Source organism: Lampetra planeri, chromosome 39, assembly GCF_965212315.1.
Source record: "Lampetra planeri chromosome 39, kcLamPlan1.2.h2, whole genome shotgun sequence".
Lineage (NCBI taxonomy): Eukaryota > Metazoa > Chordata > Hyperoartia > Petromyzontiformes > Petromyzontidae > Lampetra > Lampetra planeri.
The window spans coordinates 2,970,850-2,991,137 of record NC_136145.1 but is presented as its reverse complement, the minus strand read 5'-3'; the positions used below and the strand labels follow the sequence as shown (position 1 = coordinate 2,991,137).

The 20,288-nt window shown below is 56.9% G+C and overlaps 1 protein-coding gene across 2 annotated transcripts in view; it reads left to right on the top strand.

Annotated features, from left to right (window-relative positions):
- LOC144731489 (E3 ubiquitin-protein ligase NEDD4-like) overlaps positions 1 to 20,288 on the top strand; it is a 125,890-nt gene that overhangs the window by 41,103 nt on the left and 64,499 nt on the right. For both annotated transcript variants that reach the window (XM_078612577.1, XM_078612579.1), the window contains exons 4-5: positions 353 to 391; positions 8,634 to 8,687. In XM_078612577.1, the coding sequence (XP_078468703.1) occupies positions 353 to 391; positions 8,634 to 8,687 (93 nt within the window). The remainder of the gene's footprint in view (positions 1 to 352; positions 392 to 8,633; positions 8,688 to 20,288) is intronic.

Here is a 20,288-nt window from a genome sequence, read left to right as displayed (position 1 = left end):
TGTTGTTGGCCGTTTAGCGGGAATCGAACTGGGGTCGTAGTGCGGCACGCTAACAACTACACCACCGCTCCCCACCAAATACACACACTTACCCACAACCCCCAGTGGCGTTGCTACCGAGTGCGCAGTCGGTGCAACTGCACGAGGTATCCACGGTCCAGAGATGCCGATGGCGCCGGGCGATGGAGAGGGGGTGGAGGGCGGAGAGTTTGGAATTAGGCAGGTGGAGAGGTCGATCTCATTTAATTCCTTGCATCAGTGCCCATGCCAACCATGCTATGCCACTCCTCACACGTGTGCGTGTGTGCGTGCGTGCGTGTGTGCGTGTGCGTACTTTGCTGTTTATTTACAGACACTGAACCCAAAATGGAATGAGGAGTTCCACTTCAGGGTAAGAGTCTGGTTCGTCATCGTGAACCCCCTCGCACGGGCTGCGATTCCTTGGCACAGGGCAAGGGGAAGGGTTGTCAGGGCCATTCAAACGAACGGTAAAACAAAGGAGAGGAGACGCGTTTACCGCGCAGCGAAATAAAATACGTAGATCTTGCAGATGCCGCACACGGATGTTGCTGCGAACATGACACCGTTAATATGTGGACGAGATAACCACGGAGCTTAACCTCTTCCATTTTGCGACTCACGTTACACGTAACATGTTCACAGCGTTATCTCGGTGGTATGGCCCAACGCAAGCGCTCGCATTATAGATCGATGAACAAATGGGCACTTTATGCCATGCATACATATGCCGTGCGTGCGTGTGTGTGTACGCCGGGCGATGATATGGCCAAGTGGTAGCGCATTGACCCCTTGTTGCAGAGGTTCGCAGTTCGATTCCGGCGGGCCACCCTGGTTAATACGATAATGCGCGCGGTCTGCCAGCCAGTGGATGTTAAAGACACCGTGATGTCGTTCGAAGAAGAGTCGGCCGTTGTGTGCCGGTGACTGTCCACATTTACCAACTTCCAAAAATTATCCTCAAAGGATAAAATTTGGCAAGCACAGAGCAATAGCCCCCCCCCCCGCGACCCGCTCCCCCGACTGCGTAGACTCCCAACGTAGCGTGCTGCATAACGTTGCGCCGTATAAAGTTCGACAAATCTCCACCAGATCGAACACAGCTGCCACTTCCCCGGGCTGCGGAATTTGTAACGCGCAACGGAGCCGCGGCGCAAGCCACAGGCACGCGCACACGAGGGACGGCAGCCAGACGCCGGCGCCTGCAAACTGCCCCAGCTCCGCAGGCCCTATAGTTGGCATGTTTGGCACAAACTCCATTAAGTGAGTCGGGAGGGGGGGGGGGAAACTGGAGTAGGGTTAGCCACCTGGCGAACGGCGAAAGTGATCTCATCACCCAGCAGTGGATAGATCATGGTTGTGTTTTTTTTGGTATCACGATGATGATGATAATGGTGGCGGTGGAGGTCGATTCGAATCAAAAGGCGCGCGGCTTCGTGAGCGGTGCCTTCGACTCCGTTGCCGCTCATCACTCCCCTCCTGCAGTGAGTGAATGCCACCTGGTGGACGATGCGGGCGATGCACAGCTGTGCCTCTTTACCAAGGCCCCCCCCCCCCCGTGCCTCTTTACCAAGGGGTCCCCCCCCCCTTGACCCACACTCTCGGGTTACTTTTGATTGACGCAGGAAAGCCTCGCCGAGCCTCATGGCTCTTTTACAGGAGGGTCCTGCCTACGTTGTCGCCAGTCGGGGGGAGGGGGGGGCACGATATATCGTGATGCAGGACGTAGATTTGAATTGAGTAACATTTTTTGGTAATTACACATTTTTTGTTGTTGAAAATATGGATTCGTGATGCTGGCCAACTCTTGTGACTGATGTCACGGGATCTTGAATGTCCGCTCCGACGCAGATAACGCGTATTGTAGTATTCATACTTATCACACCACGCAGTATTAATCAGGGCGGCCGCTGAATTGTAACCTGTGAACCTCTGCGACAACGAGCGGCGAAAACGCCACCGCTCAATATTCTTACGCTGCCAGCGCTCCGCGTTTTTCCCTGTCGGCCTTCTTTTACTTTCTCGCTGTGATAATTGCCCTTAAGGGAATGATTTACACGAACGGAAAATAATCGATTCTCGCACCACAACATTCGCTGCGCGTATCACGAACTTAAGAATGTTTGAATCTGTTGATTAAACGATCTATGCCTGGGCATCGCACGCAACAGGTTACTTGGTGCTGCTGCTATTGCTGCTATTGCTGCGTTGCTAGCAACGGTGCACAAGGGCGGTCAACAACTAAAAAAACTGTCAACACGTTCATCAAGAACACTGTGCCCTTAATTACATATTATTTTTGGAAATTTCTATTATCAAGTTTGTTTTCACTACCCTCGGCCCCCCCCCACCCACCCTCCACATTGCAATGCGTTTTTCTGAATCGGGATGACGAATTTACACCCACGTGCAGATTCTTTGCAGCCCCGCCGGGGATAAAACTCACTCAGAGCTCTGCACGGATATATCCGCACCTCCGATTAGCGCGGTTGGCTACGTACGGTGCGAAAGAAGTTCAACGTACGTTCATACACGTATCTGTTACTCTGCCGCCATCTCCTGGACAATTCTTCTGACGGGTGAAGTGATGGAGGAATTTCGTGGCGCAAAAATCCCCATCGGTACCACGAAGATTTTTTTGCCGGCTCTGGGTGGCACCGATTCTGCTCTTATCCTCGGATTTACCTGCAAGTATAATATCCATCAGAGGTCGCAAACGGTTTTTCATTCCTCAGCCATACCCGGCCGCACCAGGGGCCCAAACGGGTTTTCATTCCTCACCCGTACCCGGCCGCACCAGGGTCGCAAACGGGTACCCGTACCCTACCCGATACCCGGCTACCCGTAACCGGCCGGGTATCGGGTAGGGTACGGGTACGGGTACCCGATTGCGACCTCTGGGATGAAGCCGTGTTGCAGGCGCGGGTGGGTTGATTCTAGGAACTTGAATTGTGAGAAGAGACAAGACGTTGGGAAATGAGTGACAAACGGTGACTCACCAGTGACTCACGGCCTACCCGTACCCGTACCCGGCCGCACCAGGGTCGCAAACGGGTACCCGTACCCGGCTGGGTACGGGTAGCTGGGTATCGGGTAGGGTACGGGCATCGGGTACCCGGTTGCGACCTCTGATATCCATGGACTCGACTGACAGACTCGTGCGGTGGCTGTGTTCATGGCACGGCTGGTGATCGGTGAACGTGCAAGTGGTCGTGTTGGCCACAGGGTGGAGCGGTGGGCAGTGTGAACGCAGTGGGGACTCGAAACGCTGCTTCACATCAAAAACACAGTTTAGAATTATTTACCAGGTAAGGCCCCACTGAGCTGCGTAGATATTTTTTCAGAAGCGACCTGGCCACGATTGACAGCTCAACGAAGCGACCTGTCACGTGGTCATTTTATAGCAACAGCCAAATACTCTGAAGGCGCGATGTTGATTCTAAATGTGGAGGGAAAAACCGGAGGACCTGTTGAAAAATTCACGCGACCACGGGGAGAGAGAGAGACACGCAAACTCCAAATATACAGCAGCAGGCGTCAGGGTCGGGATCGAACCCACGACCTCCTGCATACCAGGTGAGGTTGTCAACATCTCGCACCGTGGCGCCCCTGCAAATGCCTCCAACCTCTTTACTGTGCAGGGTCCTCTTCATCATCGTCATCACGACGATGAGCAAGAGAAATTCCACGATCCACCCCTGCCATAAGATGGGACGAATTGTGATGATTCGTGGTTGCGAGTTGATTCAAGAATGCATATACATGCAACAACAACATCTGGTTCCTATGGATAGACTCGACCCCGCCATAGTAACGTGGAACTCCCGCCACTGTAACCAGGAAACGCGCCTCGTATCAATGCTCCTTTGAGTAGGAGATCACTTTGGATCGAAGATAATCGGCGGCAGCAGAGAGCTCTGGGGAGCAGCAATGGTTCAGATGGAACGGCCGCGTGAGATCTTCTCGACGAAGCGACGGCGAACCGCCCAGCAGCAGCAGCAGCAGCGAGCGGGCAAGGGAGTGGGGGAACGGGCAGGGCAGCGGGCAAGAGAACAAGGGAGCAGGCAAGGGTGCAGGCAAGGGGACGAGGGAAAGGGGCAAGGGAGCGAGCGAGGCGGGTGTGGAAAAATAAAACCCGGAGAGATTGCGAAACGAAGTCCGCACGTACAAGGAGTAGCAAACACGCCCTGGTGCTGGCAGCTACTGAAGAACGCGGTGCCGCTGCCGTGTTGACGCGCCGCGCGGTCACTGAGACTCGCTTTTGGTCGGGGGGCGGGATAGGTTTGGCGCGGGAGGGGGAGCAGCATATCCCATGAGTGGTATTGTTATTTAAACAGTAAGTGAAAAGGGTAGGGGGCTGGTTAAATGCTGGGGTTAGGAATAGGGGGCAGGGTTAGGAGTGAGTTGTTAGTGTGGAGGGGGCAGTTGTCATTGGCGTGTTGTCGAGTTGGTTCGGGTTTAGGGATTCTGCTCGGATGTGGATGGCTAGTTAGTTAGGGTTAGTGGCAGTGGGAGGGCTAGTGTTGGTGACTAGTTAGTTAAGGTTAGTGTCAGCGGGAGGGAGAGTCGTACTGGCTAGTTGGTTTGGGTCATCCGCACAAACCATGGCAGTAGATGCTGATGCCTGATGCACAAATGGAAAATTAAAAACTCTCCAGGCGTGCGCGACTGTGGTCATCCCGAACACACCGTGCAACGTGTAACGACGATCCACAAATACGAAGTGGACATCGCAGCGATGCACTCCGCTACTGCTCCTGACGCGGTTATTTGGCTTCACCGCCTGAATGTGGAATTTGAGTTATTGTTCTGCGTCTACAGCGGCAGCCGTACGAACGAAAAAGAAGAAGTGAAATAAGAAGTGGAAGGGCGAGTGTTGGTGGCTGCTTTTTGCGAGCTGATTATACGGAGGGCTCGCGTTTGTCTGGATAATGTAGTTACCTTGACGATAACCACACTGGCTTGGCAGTTCTTAGTTCAAACCACAGAATAGATGGGCTGAGTGAAAACCGAAATACAAACGAGGAACAAACACCTGAGCTGAATGGGACAAACCCCCCCCCCCCCCCATTGTCCCACCTATGAGCCAATAGCAAAAGACATTTTCTATTTTTAGCGGTGTTATGAAGAGGAACACACGGAGTGGAGAACGTGCAGATGATAGAGACGTCACATTGACTGTGAAGAAACCGAAGTGGGCTTGGGCCTGACACGTCAAGGGAAGAGATGACGGTAACGACGGAGTGGCCGGCAGCCAAGGCGCGCGCGTCTGTCGTGGAGATGGAGCGATGAAGTCGTCCTGGTGGCGGAGTCCGGTGACAACTTCAGGGCCGCGTTTGAATCCCCGCGTTTCGTCACCGCCGGGAGTCGCCCTGCTGCTGATGAGCCCCAACGGCCCGAAAACGGCAAGCGGACAGGCAGTTGCCGCGATTCTTCAGCTGAGCAAAAGTTACATTTCGATTTAAAGCTTCTTTCGTGACTGCAGGGATTCATCTTCTTGATTCTTTCGGTAAAGTCACGTAGAAGGGAAATAATAAAATAATAAAAGTAAAACATAATAAAATAATTCTCACGACGTTTCGGCCACAACGCAAGCAGCCGTCTTCAGGTGAAGAGGACGGCTGCTTGCGTTGTGGCCGAAACGTCGTGAGAATTATTTTATTATGTTTTATTTTTATTATTTTATTATGTTTTATTTTTATTATTTTATTACGACGTTTCGGCCACAATGCAAGCAGCCATCTTCAGGTGAAGAGGACGGCTGCTTGCGTTGTGGCCGAAACGTCGTGAGAATTATTTTATTATGTTTTATTTTTATTATTTTATTACTTCCCTTCTACGTGACTTTACCGAAAGAATCAAGAAGATGAGCAAAAGTTGTTAGGAACTTTGTGTGAAGTCAAAAAAAGGAAAGAGACGAGGGGGAACGGACATCCCGAAGTGGAGCGGTGCGAGGCAAGAGACGGATGAGAGACGCATGGGTGACCTGCGGTGTGGTGGTCGTGTTGGTGCTTGAACACAGCGTGGGGGATGAGATGACGCGGACGGTGTCTGTGGTGGACTGAGAATCAACGAGCGAAGTCCACGGTGCCAGTGGCCACGGTCGGAGCAGTGGAGGAGTGACTAGGAGGCGACTGACCGTCCGGCGAGCGGGCGACTCGAGTTCTGGATCACCGATCACCCTCGCTGCTACCCTAAGTTGAACTCTATCGGGAGCAGGGGGGGGGGCACTCCTCCACAGATATGGCAGCAGCGTCCCAACTTTTCAATTTGCGTTCGTTGTGCAAAATAATTCCGGAGCGTCAACGAAGGCTTTGGCACGCAAGAGAAAGCCACGCTTCTTCGACGCCTCCTTAGTCAGATGACTAAGACGGCCGTCGTTCCCTGACAGGTCAGAGGGGTTAGCGGCTTGGTTGGGTGTTGTGGGCAAGCTTTGGGGGGGGGGGGGGGAAGTGATGAGCCTGCAAGTTTGTTTATTTTGTGTTTAGTTTTTTGTCCGTCCACGCACCTCCGATTAACACGGTTGCTTACGTGCGGTGCGAAAGAAGTTCAACATACGTTCATACAGTTTAGCACGTAGGCATTTCGCGACCAATATGATCCATAGTATAGGTTTTTTTTGGGGGGTTAGATCGCGTAAACATATACACATACATCCAAGCCCCCCCCCCTCTCCCCACCATCCCTGACCGCCCGCCCGACTTCCACCGCCACTCGCTACGTTTCCATCGGCCACTTGGCGCGATTCGGGGCTCTTCCAGGGGAGGGTCGTCTCACGTCGTTGCCCTGGACGGGTTCCCTGCCGTGTGGCGGGGCCGGTTATTGCTGACGAGTTGCAACAGGTGGATCCTTGCCACCCCCCTCCGCCCCCTCCGCCCCCTCGCAGGCTGACACGCACCCAACTTAAGCACAGCCACAAACGCGTGCAACTCTGGTTTTAATGCCACGGACGCAAATATATTTTTGTTGAAATCAAAGTTCCGCGTTCTCGTTACCGGATTTTTAATCCGGATTTCGCCCGCCTGTGGTTCTCGAGTGCGGCGCGTTGTCTAGGCCCAGCCGCCAAAGACCGAAGAAGAAAAATCATCGTCATCATCATCATCGTCGTCGCGTCCGAATTTGGTGCTGCACTTAAATCGCCTGAATTCCGGCACTGAGAATAAAAGTATTGGATTGTCTGTCATGCGACGGGCATTGCTCTCGTATGGCAGACTGAGAGTGGGGAGTGCTGCCCTCTATTGTATGTGGACCAGAGGTCGTTTGGAGGGATCTCAGAGGTAGCTTTGTGGTGTCCGCTTCCGCGGGTCCCGGCCTCTCGAGCGAAGGGTTAGGGCTGCTCTGTGAGAGATCGGAGTGGACACTTAGTGTGATGACGCGATGCCCATAGTGCATTCGGGTTTAAATTTTGGGAAATTGACAATAATAATCACTTTCCCCCAATGTTTTTTTTCTAAAATTGCAACGATAATTGAATAAAAAATGTGTGAGTTAGGCAGTATCACATAAAAAAAGACGGTATGAGTCAAACTTTAAGCTTGTAGCTGCCACTTCACAATACTGCGAACATATTTTTTACATTTCAATTTTCACTCCTGTCCTCTGAAATGACAAACGTGTTTTATTAGGATTTTTTTTTAGTTGGCATTCGTCAGATTTTCTGGATGTTTCGCTGTAATGCATTTATCTCACGGCATAATTTGGGTCATGCAGGTGACATTTCCAGAAGGAATGGTTCCGCTGTGAGTCCTGCAGCAATTGCTTAAAGATGCACGGCTCGGGCAAATCCCGTGACATCGTGGTCCAAATTTGAAAAATTTGCTTGCAAGCGATGTACGTGATTGGGGAAACAAAGCGATCGTCATCCCCCCTTTACTGAAAACATAATCAATACTTTCGTGAAAAAGTCTTGAGATTCAGTGGAACTTTCCTGGGTGAACAAATATTATGATCATAATAACAACAACAACAGCAGTGAACACAATGGACTTTCCATCCAGAGGTCACCGGGTTCTTCAAGATCTCTCTCGGCGTGGAAACTATTTATTTAGCGAATGCTTTTGCACGTGACGTTAACACAGAGCACGAGATACACAAGGGAAATGTATTAATTACATGTGGATGTATTTCGATGTTATATGTGAGTGGATGTGAGCCCACGCCATAGAGCCATGCGACAGCCTCCCCCTCCAGCACACGCCGGAGGGCGAAATTAAAACACATTCCTGCGGAGGGAGCTGGTAGGAACGTTGGGTTGCTCGGTCAATGGCCAGGGTCAACTGCGGCGTGGTGTATTCCGCAAATATGGCCAACTGTGAGGGCGGGCACAAGCCGGCGTGAGTAGGTTAAACATTGAGTTTTATAAGGGCACCACGGGGTGACCAGCCCCTCCCCACCCAGCCCCTCCCCACCTTCCCCACCCAGCCCCTCCCCACCCTCCCCTCTCCACCCAGCCCCACCCCTCCCATTTTTGGATGCAGGACGGACGGACACAATAATCCCCTGTGGGCTGCTGTAACCAGGAGGTTACTACCTGTAACATTGCTTAAGATTCTAAAAGTGATTGGGCAGAGTTAGGGTCACCGGGTCACTCATCGTCCTGTTCTCGTTGTCTCCAGGTGGACCCGCACAACCACGGTCTCCTGTTCGAAGTGTTTGATGAAAATCGACTGGTAAGTCACGGACGGACGACTTCATATTCTTTGGGTCTTTCGGTAAAGTCACATAGATAGGTTCAAAGAAAATAACAAAAAAAACTACGATGTTTCGATCGCCGCTTGTGTTGCGATCGAAACGTCGTAGTTTTTTCTTCTTTTCTTTGAACCTATCTAAGTGAAAAAATCTTGACTTAAAGCTTTCGTGACTGTAGGAATTCATATTCTTTGAGTCTTTCGGTAAAGTCACGTAGGTAGGTTGAAAGAAAATAACAAAACACTACGACGTTTCGATCGCAACACAAGCGATCGTTACATCGCGGTTGTGGGGAATTGAAGCGGTTATGGGGAATTCAAGCGGTTGTGGGGAGTTGAAGCGGTTGTGGGGAGTTGAAGCGGGCATTGCCCTGTGGTTATCCCTCGTCTCTACACGTCCATCCGCCCACCTGACTGCCCGCCCGCCCGCCCGTCCATCCCTCCGTCCGTCCCTCCATTCCTCGTCTTCCCAGCCACCGGCATACTTCACCGCTGTATTCGTGAAACGTTGGAGGGGTTGGTTAACGGCGGGGTGGGGGGCCACAGAAGGTGAGGCGAGGGCGGTCCGGGGAGAAGAGGAAACGGCGGCGGGTTTTGGCGAAGCCGCGTAACAAAAAAAAAGTCGAAAAATGCCCCGTGCGCGAATTTCAAACAGCGGCTGTGTTGTTTTTTTTCTTCTTCCGCTGCCTGTTTTCTTTTTATGTCGGTTTGGCAGCCCACCTCAACTCCCCTCCCCTCCCCCTTCCAATTTTTTAAAAGAAATTTAGTTTAACATTTTTTTTTTCATATTTTAAAAATATTTTTCCACCACTGCGTGGACGAGGCCCCGTCGTGCCGTTGGTGGCACCGCGGGGGGGAGGGCGGTTCGATTCGGAATCAGAATCTGTATTCATACTGGAGGAGGAATCCGATGAGCTGTAAAGCTCTTTAACACAGATCTCCAGTGGTGGTGGGTAACGAACGTTACGACAACCAGTACGAAAACATGGTAGTAGTAGTGCAAAGTAGTGCAGAGTACAAGAAAGGTCAACAAATCACCCAAGCAAATACAACATTAAACCATCCCTATCCCCTCCCTTTGATGCTGCTAGTCCTGCATAATGCACGGGCATAAGTAGTACTAATCACATACCTGCATTTCCCATAAATATGCCCATAAATATGCTAAATTCCTCTTGATATGCAAATTATTTTGTCAAGGCGCCCTTCCCCCCCCCTTCCAACCCAGCTTAAATATACGCTCCAAGCATGGTGCTGTTTCATTCAGACTCTGTCTCCCCGACAGACCTGGTCTTCACCTGATGACGGCTGCTTGCGTTGTGGCCGAAACGTCGTGAGAATTATTTTATTATGTTTTATTTTATTATTTGTATTGTTTCCATTCTACGTGACTTTACCGAAAGAACCAAGAAGATGCATCCCAATCCTACCAGGCAAAGCCCAATGAAGTATTAACTTATCTTTCAGAAGCGACCTGCCACCTTGATAGGCGTGTAGGATGAACAATACACTTTGCCCCCCTCCCTGCCACTCCCACCGCCACTAAAACTCACCGTGAACGGGGTAGGAAATGTGGTGAACCAGTTGAATGAACTTTTGAATGAATGTGCTGCGACTGTGAGAACTCCTGCTTTGCATTGGCTGTCGTGGGTAAAAATAGTCGCCGGTAAAAAATTCATCCTCTTATCCACAGAGCTAAAACTGAGGCCTCTTGTGTGCCCTGTAAGTGTGTTGAGGTTGTTTCGTACTGTACGTAGCCAACCGAGCTCATCAGAGTTGCGAGAGGAGGCCAACAAACTCAAAAAAGCAGTTCTACAGAAATGAGTTTTCAATCCAGATTTAAAAGCGGCTTCCCAAAATCGGAAGGAAGAGCGTTCCAGACGGCCGCAGAAGCGCATCCGAAAGCGTTGTGCGATGCGGCGACCGTCTTTGTTCGATGGGCAGCGTGATGGTTTATGCTCCGTGACGAGATCAGCGATGGTACTGTGGTGCAATTGTGGCGAGCACTTTGTCTGTAATGAGCGCGACCTCACACTAAGCCAATGCACCTCGGCGAATACCGGACGGACACGGTTGGATCTTGCAGGAGCCGTCGCGACACGTGCCAGAGAATTTCTGTCCACGCTGGAGCTTGGTAAAGGGTTTGCCAGACGTCCCGTAGAGTAGTGAGTTGCCTTAAGTAGTGAGTTGCATTAAGTAGTGAGTTGCAATAAGTAGTGAGTTGCATTAAGCAGTGAGTTGCATTAAGTAGTAATCGAGCCTTGTCGATACTACGCTTGAGCTAACAGCTCCTTCATACACAGAAGACGCTGCTGCTGCTGCTGCCTGACTTCTGTTTCACGTCTGTAGCTGTCACCTCCGCCCCCCACCATGCCCCCCCCAACCGCCAAACATGCCCCCCAACCCCCCCCCAACCCCCACCCAACCCCCACCCAACCCTCACCCAACCCTCACCCATGCCGCCCCAACCCCCCCAACCTCCACCCATGCCCCCCAACCCCCACCCATGCCCCCCAACCCCCACCCATGCCCCCCAACCCCCACCCATGCCCCCCAAACCATATCCCCCCACCCTCACCCAACCCCCCCAACCCCCACCCATGCCCCCCAAACCATGTCCCCCCACCCTCACCCATGCCCCCCAACCCCCACCCATGCCCCCCAAACCATGTCCCCCCACCCTCACCCAACCCCCCCAACCCCCACCCATGCCCCCCAAACCATGTCCCCCCACCCTCACCCATGCCCCCCAACCCCCACCCATGCCCCCCAACCCCCACCCATGCCCCCCAACCCCCACCCATGCCCCCCAACCCCCACCCATGCCCCCCAACCCCCACCCATGCCCCCCAAACCATGTCCCCCCACCCTCACCCAACCCCCACCCATGCCCCCCAACCCCCACCCATGCCCCCCAAACCATGTCCCCCCACCCTCACCCAACCCCCCCAACCCCCACCCATGCCCCCCAACCCCCACCCATGCCCCCCAACCCCCACCCATGCCCCCCAAACCATGTCCCCCCACCCTCACCCAACCCCCCCAACCCCCACCCATGCCCCCCAACCCCCACCCATGCCCCCCAAACCATGTCCCCCCACCCTCACCCAACCCCCCCAACCCCCACCCATGCCCCCCAACCCCCACCCATGCCCCCCAAACCATGTCCCCCCACCCTCACCCAACCCCCCCCAACCCCCACCCATGCCCCCCAACCCATGCCCCCCAAACCATGTCCCCCCACCCTCACCCAACCCCCCCAACCCCCACCCATGCCCCCCAAACCATGTCCCCCTACCCTCACCCAACCCCCCCAACCCCCACCCAACCCCCCCAACCTCCTCCCATGCCCCACCCATGCCCCTCCAACCTCCACCCAACCTCCCCAACCCCCACCCATGCCCCCCAACCCCCACCCATGCCCCCCAACCCCCACCCATGCCCCCCAAACCATGTCCCCCCACCCTCACCCAACCCCCCCAGCCCCCACCCAACCCCCCCAACCTCCACCCATGCCCCCCCCCCATGCCCCCCAACCCTCACCTGTCCAGTCCCCCCCGTTGCAATCTCGGTCACCACCCACTGCTTGTAAATCAGAGACCCCCCCCCCTTGCCCCCCACGCGCTGGGCAACGGCATCCCCGGGGCTGGGGGGGGGGCAGGGGGCACGGGGTTCTGACCGCGATGTGGCGTCAATGCGAATGAGTCAATGCGCCGTTCATCGACCCTAATCCCACGTTGGCAAATGCCCGTCTCGTGCTGTGCGAGACACTGCGTCTCGCACAGACACAGCCCCAACACACGCACACACAGACACACAAAAGACAAAGGTTAAAGATTCCCCCCGTGTAGCCTCAACAGACTGTTGGGGCAAGTGCTGTCAGCGAGCGCCTACGAAGGCCGGCATGGCACACGAGGGTGTGGGTGGGCAGCACCACGCCCGGCCGCCTTTGTCTCCCTAGTGGCGATGTTTACACATCACACTGGGTACTCATTTGAGGCTGAGTCGACCTAGGGGAGGCCTAGGACCGGTTCAGATAATCGTCACTGGTGGTGTTGGCCGTGAGCGGGAATCGAACCCGGGTCGCCGGGTTCGTTGCGCAGCGCGCTAACCACTACGCTACCGCTGCCCACTCCACACACACTTACACACACACAGACACACACACAGACACACACACAGACACACACACAGACACACACACACACAGACACACACACAGACACACACGTTCACACACCCACCCACGTACCTTCCCCCCCTTTGGAAGCCCCTTTCCCGGCTGCGTCCACTGAATGCCTCTCACTCAATACCGATCGCGGGGGCCTTTTGCTCAGATTTTCCGACTGCGGTTTTTTAAATATATATAATAAAATATAAATCCGTAGCAAAAAATTTTTTTCATAAATGGTACCTGTGTGTGTGTGGTTATGAACGTGTGGACGAGTCCTTGGCAATATTTGCGTATGTGGGGAGCGGTGGTCCGCTGGTTTGACATCCTGGGTTCGATTCCCAACCTTGTTCAATAGCAATGTCAAGTGTCCTAAGCTGCCCTTTGACCCAGCAGACATACTAATAGGGAATGCTGTGTGTGCGTGCATGTGTAATGAGCGGCGGCCTAGTGGCTATACCGCGCAACGCTACAAACCAGGGCAACCTGAGTTCGATTCCAGGCCACGTTGCCTATCTGAGCCTCTGGGCACCTGCTGCGGTGTGGATTACAACTTTAGCACTGGGGAGACAAAGGCGGCCGGACGTGGTGGTGGTCACACCACCCACTTGTGTGCCGTGCCGGACTTAATAGGTGCTCGCTAACTACGTTAGCCTCACTGGTCTGTTAGGACTACAACGGGGGGATCCTTGTGTGCGTCTGTGTGTGCCTTTCTGCGCGTGGGTTGAACAGCTGATGTGTTGGTTTGAAATCGAGTTTGCTGCCAGGCAGAGAATGTAAGAGTGGATATCTTCCCGTCCACGGCTGGCGAGTCTGGCGGGTGGCTGCGGGAGTTGGCCTCATGGCGAACATCTCAAATTCTGCCCGGCGAATGGTCCAAGCGGCGGTGGCGTTGCTCCAGCGGTCCCCACGGTTTGAGATGGCCGACCGCGATTGTACTGCGTGGGCTGTTCTTAATTTTGCATCTGCGCAGAGGATGGCCGCATCTGCCGCGCGACGCTCCGGCGCGGTTGGATACGGCCCATTGTCTGTGTGGCTCGTGCGGCAGAGGGACCTCGGTCGCGACGATGCCACAGGAGCTGGAGATTTGCCCCCCCCCACCCCCCTCTCCGTTTGCCTGCTGTGAGGGTTTCAACTGAGGCCTTGCTGCCCCACTGGGTGAGCAACGGTCATCAAACACTCCGACCGACGTTCGTGCGTAAACACGGGACGCTCTTGAAATGATTTCACAATCACAATCTCGCGCTGTTGTTGTCTACCACTGCTGGGCAATGACCCCCTCCTCCACCACCACCACCCCCCCTGTTTATTTCCATTCCTTCCTTTCCTCGGTCGTACTTTCCTGTCCAGCAGTGCCCTCCAAAACTCTTTGATCGCGTAAACAACGTGCGCTCTGGAACCGATTTCCCAACGGGGGAACCTCGGTTCAGAATCGGAATATTTTATTTATACTGGAGGAATCCGGTGAGCTATGAAGCTCTTTTCTTTGTTTACAGATTTATTGTCCAGTTTGTTGTCGTCGGCCTGCAACGCTGCCCCATTCCCACGTGGATTTATTTCGCCTCATCACCATCGTCATCGTCATCGGTGTGACCCCTGTTCTTTTCCTTCGTTTTTCATTCCTCGGCCTAGCTCTTCGCAGCAGCCACCCTCCTACCTCTCCTCTCTCGTCTCAGAGGCGCGTTCCACATTTTAATGGCAGCACACGCTCTTCGAAACGACCGGCCATTATGACGACGACTCGGAGCGGTGGAGCAGCGGTGAGCAGAGCGCTGGCGGCACCAGCAAGGCGACCCGAATTCGATTCCCGGTCGCAGCCGACATCGGCGGCGAGCGATATCTGAACCGGTCCCGAGCACGGCTGGCTACGTACGGCGCGAAAGAAGTTCAATGTACACGCAACCCTCAACTTGGCCGTCCCGTCGATCTCCACGACTGACATGGCGTGGGAAGGCCTCCGGCCGTGGATTGAGAAAGGGGCCGTCGTGCGTTATTATCACAGCTACGTTTATCTTGACGGGCGGAAGGACGTGTCTTTATTTACGAGTCACGATCACATCGTCCGTACACCGGTGGACGAACGTTGTAAAAAAAAATGTTTGCAAGTGTGCGTGTGTGTGGGGGGGGCGGTAATGTAGCGGTTAGTGCGCTGCGCTACGAACCCGGTGACCCGAGTTTGATTGCCGCTCACGGCCAACACCGGTCACGATTATCTGAACCTCGTCCTGGGCCTCCCCTCGGTCGACTCAGCCTCAAATGAGTACCTGGTGCGGTGTGTAAAAAAGCATCGCCACTAGGGAAACAAAGGCGGCAGGGCGTGGTGCTGGCCACCCACCCCCTCGTGTGCCGTTCCGGCCTTAATAGGTTCTCGCTTAAAGCACTTGCCCTCCACAGTCTGTTGAAGGCTACACGGGGGATCTTTGTCTTTGTGTGTGTGTGTGCGTGCACGCCCGCGCGCGCGCACACACACACGTGTTTTGTAAAAATATAAGAGGCGGACGCGAGTGCTTGGGGAGAACGCGGGCAGGAGTTTAAATCTGTTTTGTTAATGTAGTCCATCAGCCGCGGGTACAGTAAAGTGGGAGCTGGTGAAACGCGACACCTCGCACCCTCTATGAATACACTGCCCTCTCTCCCTCTCAATTAAAAAAAAGAAGGTTGCGTGCTGCTAAATTTAAGCGCAAGTGGCGCAGAGGCCGTGCCGCGGGCCGACGGCGGCGGTTAGTGGCGGCGGAGAGAAGCCGAGAGCGCACGACCCGGCCGCACGACCCGGCCGCACGATCCGACCGCACGAGCCGACCCCGTTCCCCGCTCGACTGCCGCTGGCTCACGCGTGACATCCGACCATTTCACTCGGGGTTTTATTCCGGCGGTTAAAAAACAAAACGACAACAGCGAAAAAAAGCAAGCGCGGAAAACTGCAATCCGTTCCGCAGCAGTTGTTTTCATTTTATAGAGCGGGAGGAGTTGGGGGGGGGGTGGCGGTGGAGGCGGTCTACGACGGCGGGAAAGCGGTGTACGCAGCACGCAGGAGAGTGACGGGGGGGCCGGTTAGTCGACGGAGGAGGGCTGCGTTTGAGCGAGAGACTGGTCATGTGGTGACTCAGAAACCTGTGCGGCGGTGACGGCGATTGCGTCGGGGTGCCCGATGGCGTAGACGGGACACACGGCCGCCGTCCGTGCCCTGGTGGCCGCCCTCCCCCCCCCCCCCGACTATTTCTGCCGTGTCTGTTGCCGCTGAGCCGAGCGCGCTCGCACTGGGAATCCGAGAGGCGCGGGGGCCGTCACACCAGCGGCAGCGCGTCCGCGTTGCGCTCGCGTGCGGGACATGTAACCCTAGCCAGCGCGTCGGCGAGAGAGAGCAGGAGGAACTGCCTCCGGCGTGGGCGCTTAAGCCCGTCTGGCCTCGGAAGCCTCTCCTCTCGCTGGAGTTAAAACAGATTTTGTTTTTTTAATGAACGTCGTTGCCTCCCCGTGGACGTGAACGAAAAAAAAACAACCGAAGGATGGCTCAGCGGCTCCGGCTGCGTTTCGCGGCCGGGCGAAGCCACACGGACCCCTCGTCGGACGCCGACCGCGACGAGAGGGCGAGCGACGCGCTCATGGGGCTCTGCTCGGCTCCCCGCCGCTGCGCCAGCGTGCAGCTCACGCCCTCGCGGTCCGACTCCAGCCCCCCGCCGTCGGCGCGCGCCCTCGAGCCGCCCCGGCTCAAGCGCAGTTCCTCCATGTTCATCCCGCAGCTCGCGACCAGCTGCGGCGACAGCCGCCCGCGCCGCAAGAAGAGCACCTCCGTGCAGATCTCGCTGCAGCGCCGCCCGGCCGACGGCGCCGCCGCCGGCGGACCGGCGGACGGGGAAGCCGGGGCGGCGGGAACGGCGGTCGCCGCCGGGGATAGGGACGGAGCGAGCGGGCGAGCGGTTGCGGCCGCCTGCGCGGCGGCGGCGGCTCCGCCAGACCCGCCGAGGGATTTGGGTCTTTCGCGCACCGAGGCGCGGGACCTAACCCCGGCCGAGTCTAAGTTTCCCGACATCGCCGATGTTCCTGGAGGGAGGCTCGTGCTGCCTGGCGCGCGCCTGGGCGAGGTGCGCGTGGTGACGGTGCCGTGCGAGCCCTGGCCCGCGCGGCCCGCGTCGGCGCCAGCGGCTGAGAACGGACGCTTGCGACGCTGCTCCTCACTGCTCATCTTCCCCAGGAGCCCCAGTATCACGCCGCCGCCCAGCCCCACTGCCGCCGAGTCTCCGGCGCTAGCGCCGACACCGGGACAACCGCAGCAAGCTCAGCAACAGCAGCAGCAGCAGCCAATCCAGCAGCCGACGCAGCAGCAGCAGCCGTCGTGTGACGCAGCGGTCTGCTCCACCCGCAGGGTGCTCCACTTGCCCCCGTTCCAGATGCCCGCAAAGCTCGGCCACATCGCCGAGCACGGCCCGGCGCCGACAGACTCGCCCCCGGGCGCCGACGCCGTCTCCGTGGACCTACTGCCCGGCGCCAGCGGCAACGGCTTCCGGCTCAAGCGCCACTCGGCCGCCGGCGAGGTGCACCGCATCCGCGTGCTGCCGCTGCGCTGTCGCCCGCGGCAGACGACGGCTGACGGCCACGCCGCCGCCGGCGCCGCTACCGCCCCTCCGGCGCGCCACCTGCCCGCACGGCCCTCGGCCCCGGCCCCCGGCGGCACGCGCCCGGCATCCTGCCGTCCCAAGGACGGCGGCGGCGCCGGCAAGCAGTCGCGCTTCGTGGTGCAGCTGCACAAGCCGCCGGCCGCCGAGCCTTGCGCATCCGGCGACGGCGGCGACTTCCTGGCGGGCAAGCCGGCCGCGTACCCGCGCGCCCGCCTGCGCCGCAGCACCTCCGCCTGCCTCCTGCCGGCGCAGGAGGACGCGGGGGAGCGTGGGCACCGGCTCCTCGGCGCGGAGGCGGAGGGCGAGCGCGCCGCCGACGTCGGGCGCGGCCGCGCCGATTACCCCCAGCTGCTGCGGAGCCGCTCGTTCGACGGGATCTCGCCGAGCCCTCCGCCGTCACCGGTCTTCCACGTGGAGCAGGAGATGATCGGGGGCTCGCCGCACCTGCGGATTACCGTGACGCGTGGCGGGGACGCGAGGGGCCGCGCGCAGGGCTCCTCTGTCGTGCGTGACTGCGGCGGCGTTACTCCGGAAGGGACCATCGTTATATCGTCGCGGAACCACTGTAAGGTAGGGAAGTTGCGGCGGGGACACGCTTAGTGGCGACGGGGCGGTTGCTCGCTGCGGAGAGTGGAGTGCGGTCGTCTTGACAGCGCCGGGGTTGACACCGGGCTGTGTCGGGGGGGGTTGGGGGGGGAGCTCTTGCCCGCAGGATCTTGTCGTGTTGTGATTGCCGCCCGTTGTGGTCTCGTGGTGTGCCCGGTCTTCGTGGCGGCTCGTAGACTCACTCCAGACCCGTCGACCCGCACATAAACCGCAGACTTACCTAGAGGCCTATAGACTCGCGTACGGACCCAAATGCAGAAATTGCGCCGGTGATGGTGCGTTGCAGGCGGATTCATCATCGGCGCTTACTCACATCGACTCGCATAGAGAGCCATAGATAGACCCACGAAGAGATCCACAGACTCGCATAGGGACCCATTGGCTCGCATGGAAGACTCATAGCCTGGAATGGGCTGGCAGTGGCTTCACCATCAGTGTCTTCTCCAGTAGATAGACGCACGCAGCCTCCCAGGGGAGCTGGCCTGGCGAGAGCCCATGTCAAGTTGCTTTCATATTCTAAGTATCAATGAATCACGCGCGACTGGAAAACCTGGCACCGGATTTTGTCCCTCTTGTCCACGCCGGCATGCGCTCTCAACGCGGCTGGCTTTTGACCGAGGGGGTGTTTATTTTTAAGCTCCGGTTGGAGATCTTCAAACCACTATTAATATTGCCGACTGTTTATTCCGGGAAAGCTTCGCCGAGCCCGAAGGCTCCCTATTTAAGAGAGCCCTGCCACTCTCGGGATGTTTGCCCAAGAGCGCCAACGAGCGTGTGGCTCGGCGGGAGGAAAGCGGGGACGCCGGAGAAAACCGCTCAGGGCTCGGCACAGGTGGATGCCGCGTCGCGTAAACAACGTGGTCGGTGGACGAGCAGTCGGCGTGGCCGCGGCGAGCAACCGCCGGCTCCCCCTCTTCGGGCCTTTGGCCGATGTCCCCGCTCGCCGGAACGCGGTCCGCTACTGGAGCGCACGCACTTCCGTGGCCGGTTCCATTGCTCGCCACTGCTCCACTAACACCCGATGGCCCCCACCCCCCCCCCCCCGTTTTTGAATCGTCGGTGCACCCTTGATGAGTGGCGCTGTTAAGCTGAGAAAAAGGCGAATTTAATTTGCTGGCTTTCTATTAATTACGCCGCCCCCCCGTTCAACTGCGAGCTCGCGAAGTTGCGTGGGGCTCCCCGCCCAATCCGCGGCATCCCTCGGCCACCGCAGTGCCCCTTTAAAAGAGCGACGCGCGCCCATTTATTTACTGGCACCTACCGCCGGTGCTGTTTTAATCACTGGTGTCCCTTTTAGTTCACGGGTCATTATTTAATTAGCGGCGCTGCTCTCGATTACCAGCGCATGTCCCCCCCCCCCCCACCTTAAATGACCAGTGCTCCGTTTAGAGCCGGGCTTGGGGGGGGGGGGGAGAGGGGACCGGGGGGGCAGGGCAGGGGACGGGGGGGCGGGGGGGGGGGTCAGGAGGTCAGTCGAGGCGGGGAGGGGTGGGGAGGGAGAGGGGCAGTTGCCGTTTGGGGAAGCTCTGCTGAAACAGGAGACGGGGAATGTGTGCGGAGGGGCGCCCGAGCGTGGCGGAGGAGCGCGGGGCGAGGTGCGATGAGGAATTGCCGTGGAAGCGATGCCTCGCGCTCGTCACGTCGTCGGTTTCTGCGACGGCGCGATGTCGACGGCTGCTCGTGAAACGGCGCGAAGTTCCGGCCGGGCGGACCGGTGACCCGGTGAAGGGGTCGGCGAGGATCCGGCGACGTTATTGAGAACAGGTCGGAAGGCCCAGAATGCCAAGGTGGCCAGCAATAAACAGCACCGTGAAAGTTGTGATAGATGAGGGGTGTGAGACGTTTCTTGATATGAGCGAGGTTGTTGTAGGAGCTTGGGAACGAGAGATGGAGAGGAGGCAATTCCTAAGTGGAGCAGAGCGAGGGAAGAAGAAGCGGGAAGAGATGTATTTGACCTGCGGTGTGGCTAACGAGCGAGCGAGCGAGTGTGTTGTTGTGACCTGCAGTGTGGTGAGCGACGGGATGAGTGATTATTGGGTGAGTTGGTGGGTGAGCGAGCGAGCGAGCGAGCAGATGGGTGATTGAGTGCAGAACCAGAAGAGAGGGAGAGGTGGCAATGCCATCATGAACAGGGGAGTTTTGTCACCGTGGGCAGGCAGTGCGTGGCGCAGTGGCGTAGTGTGGTTGGCA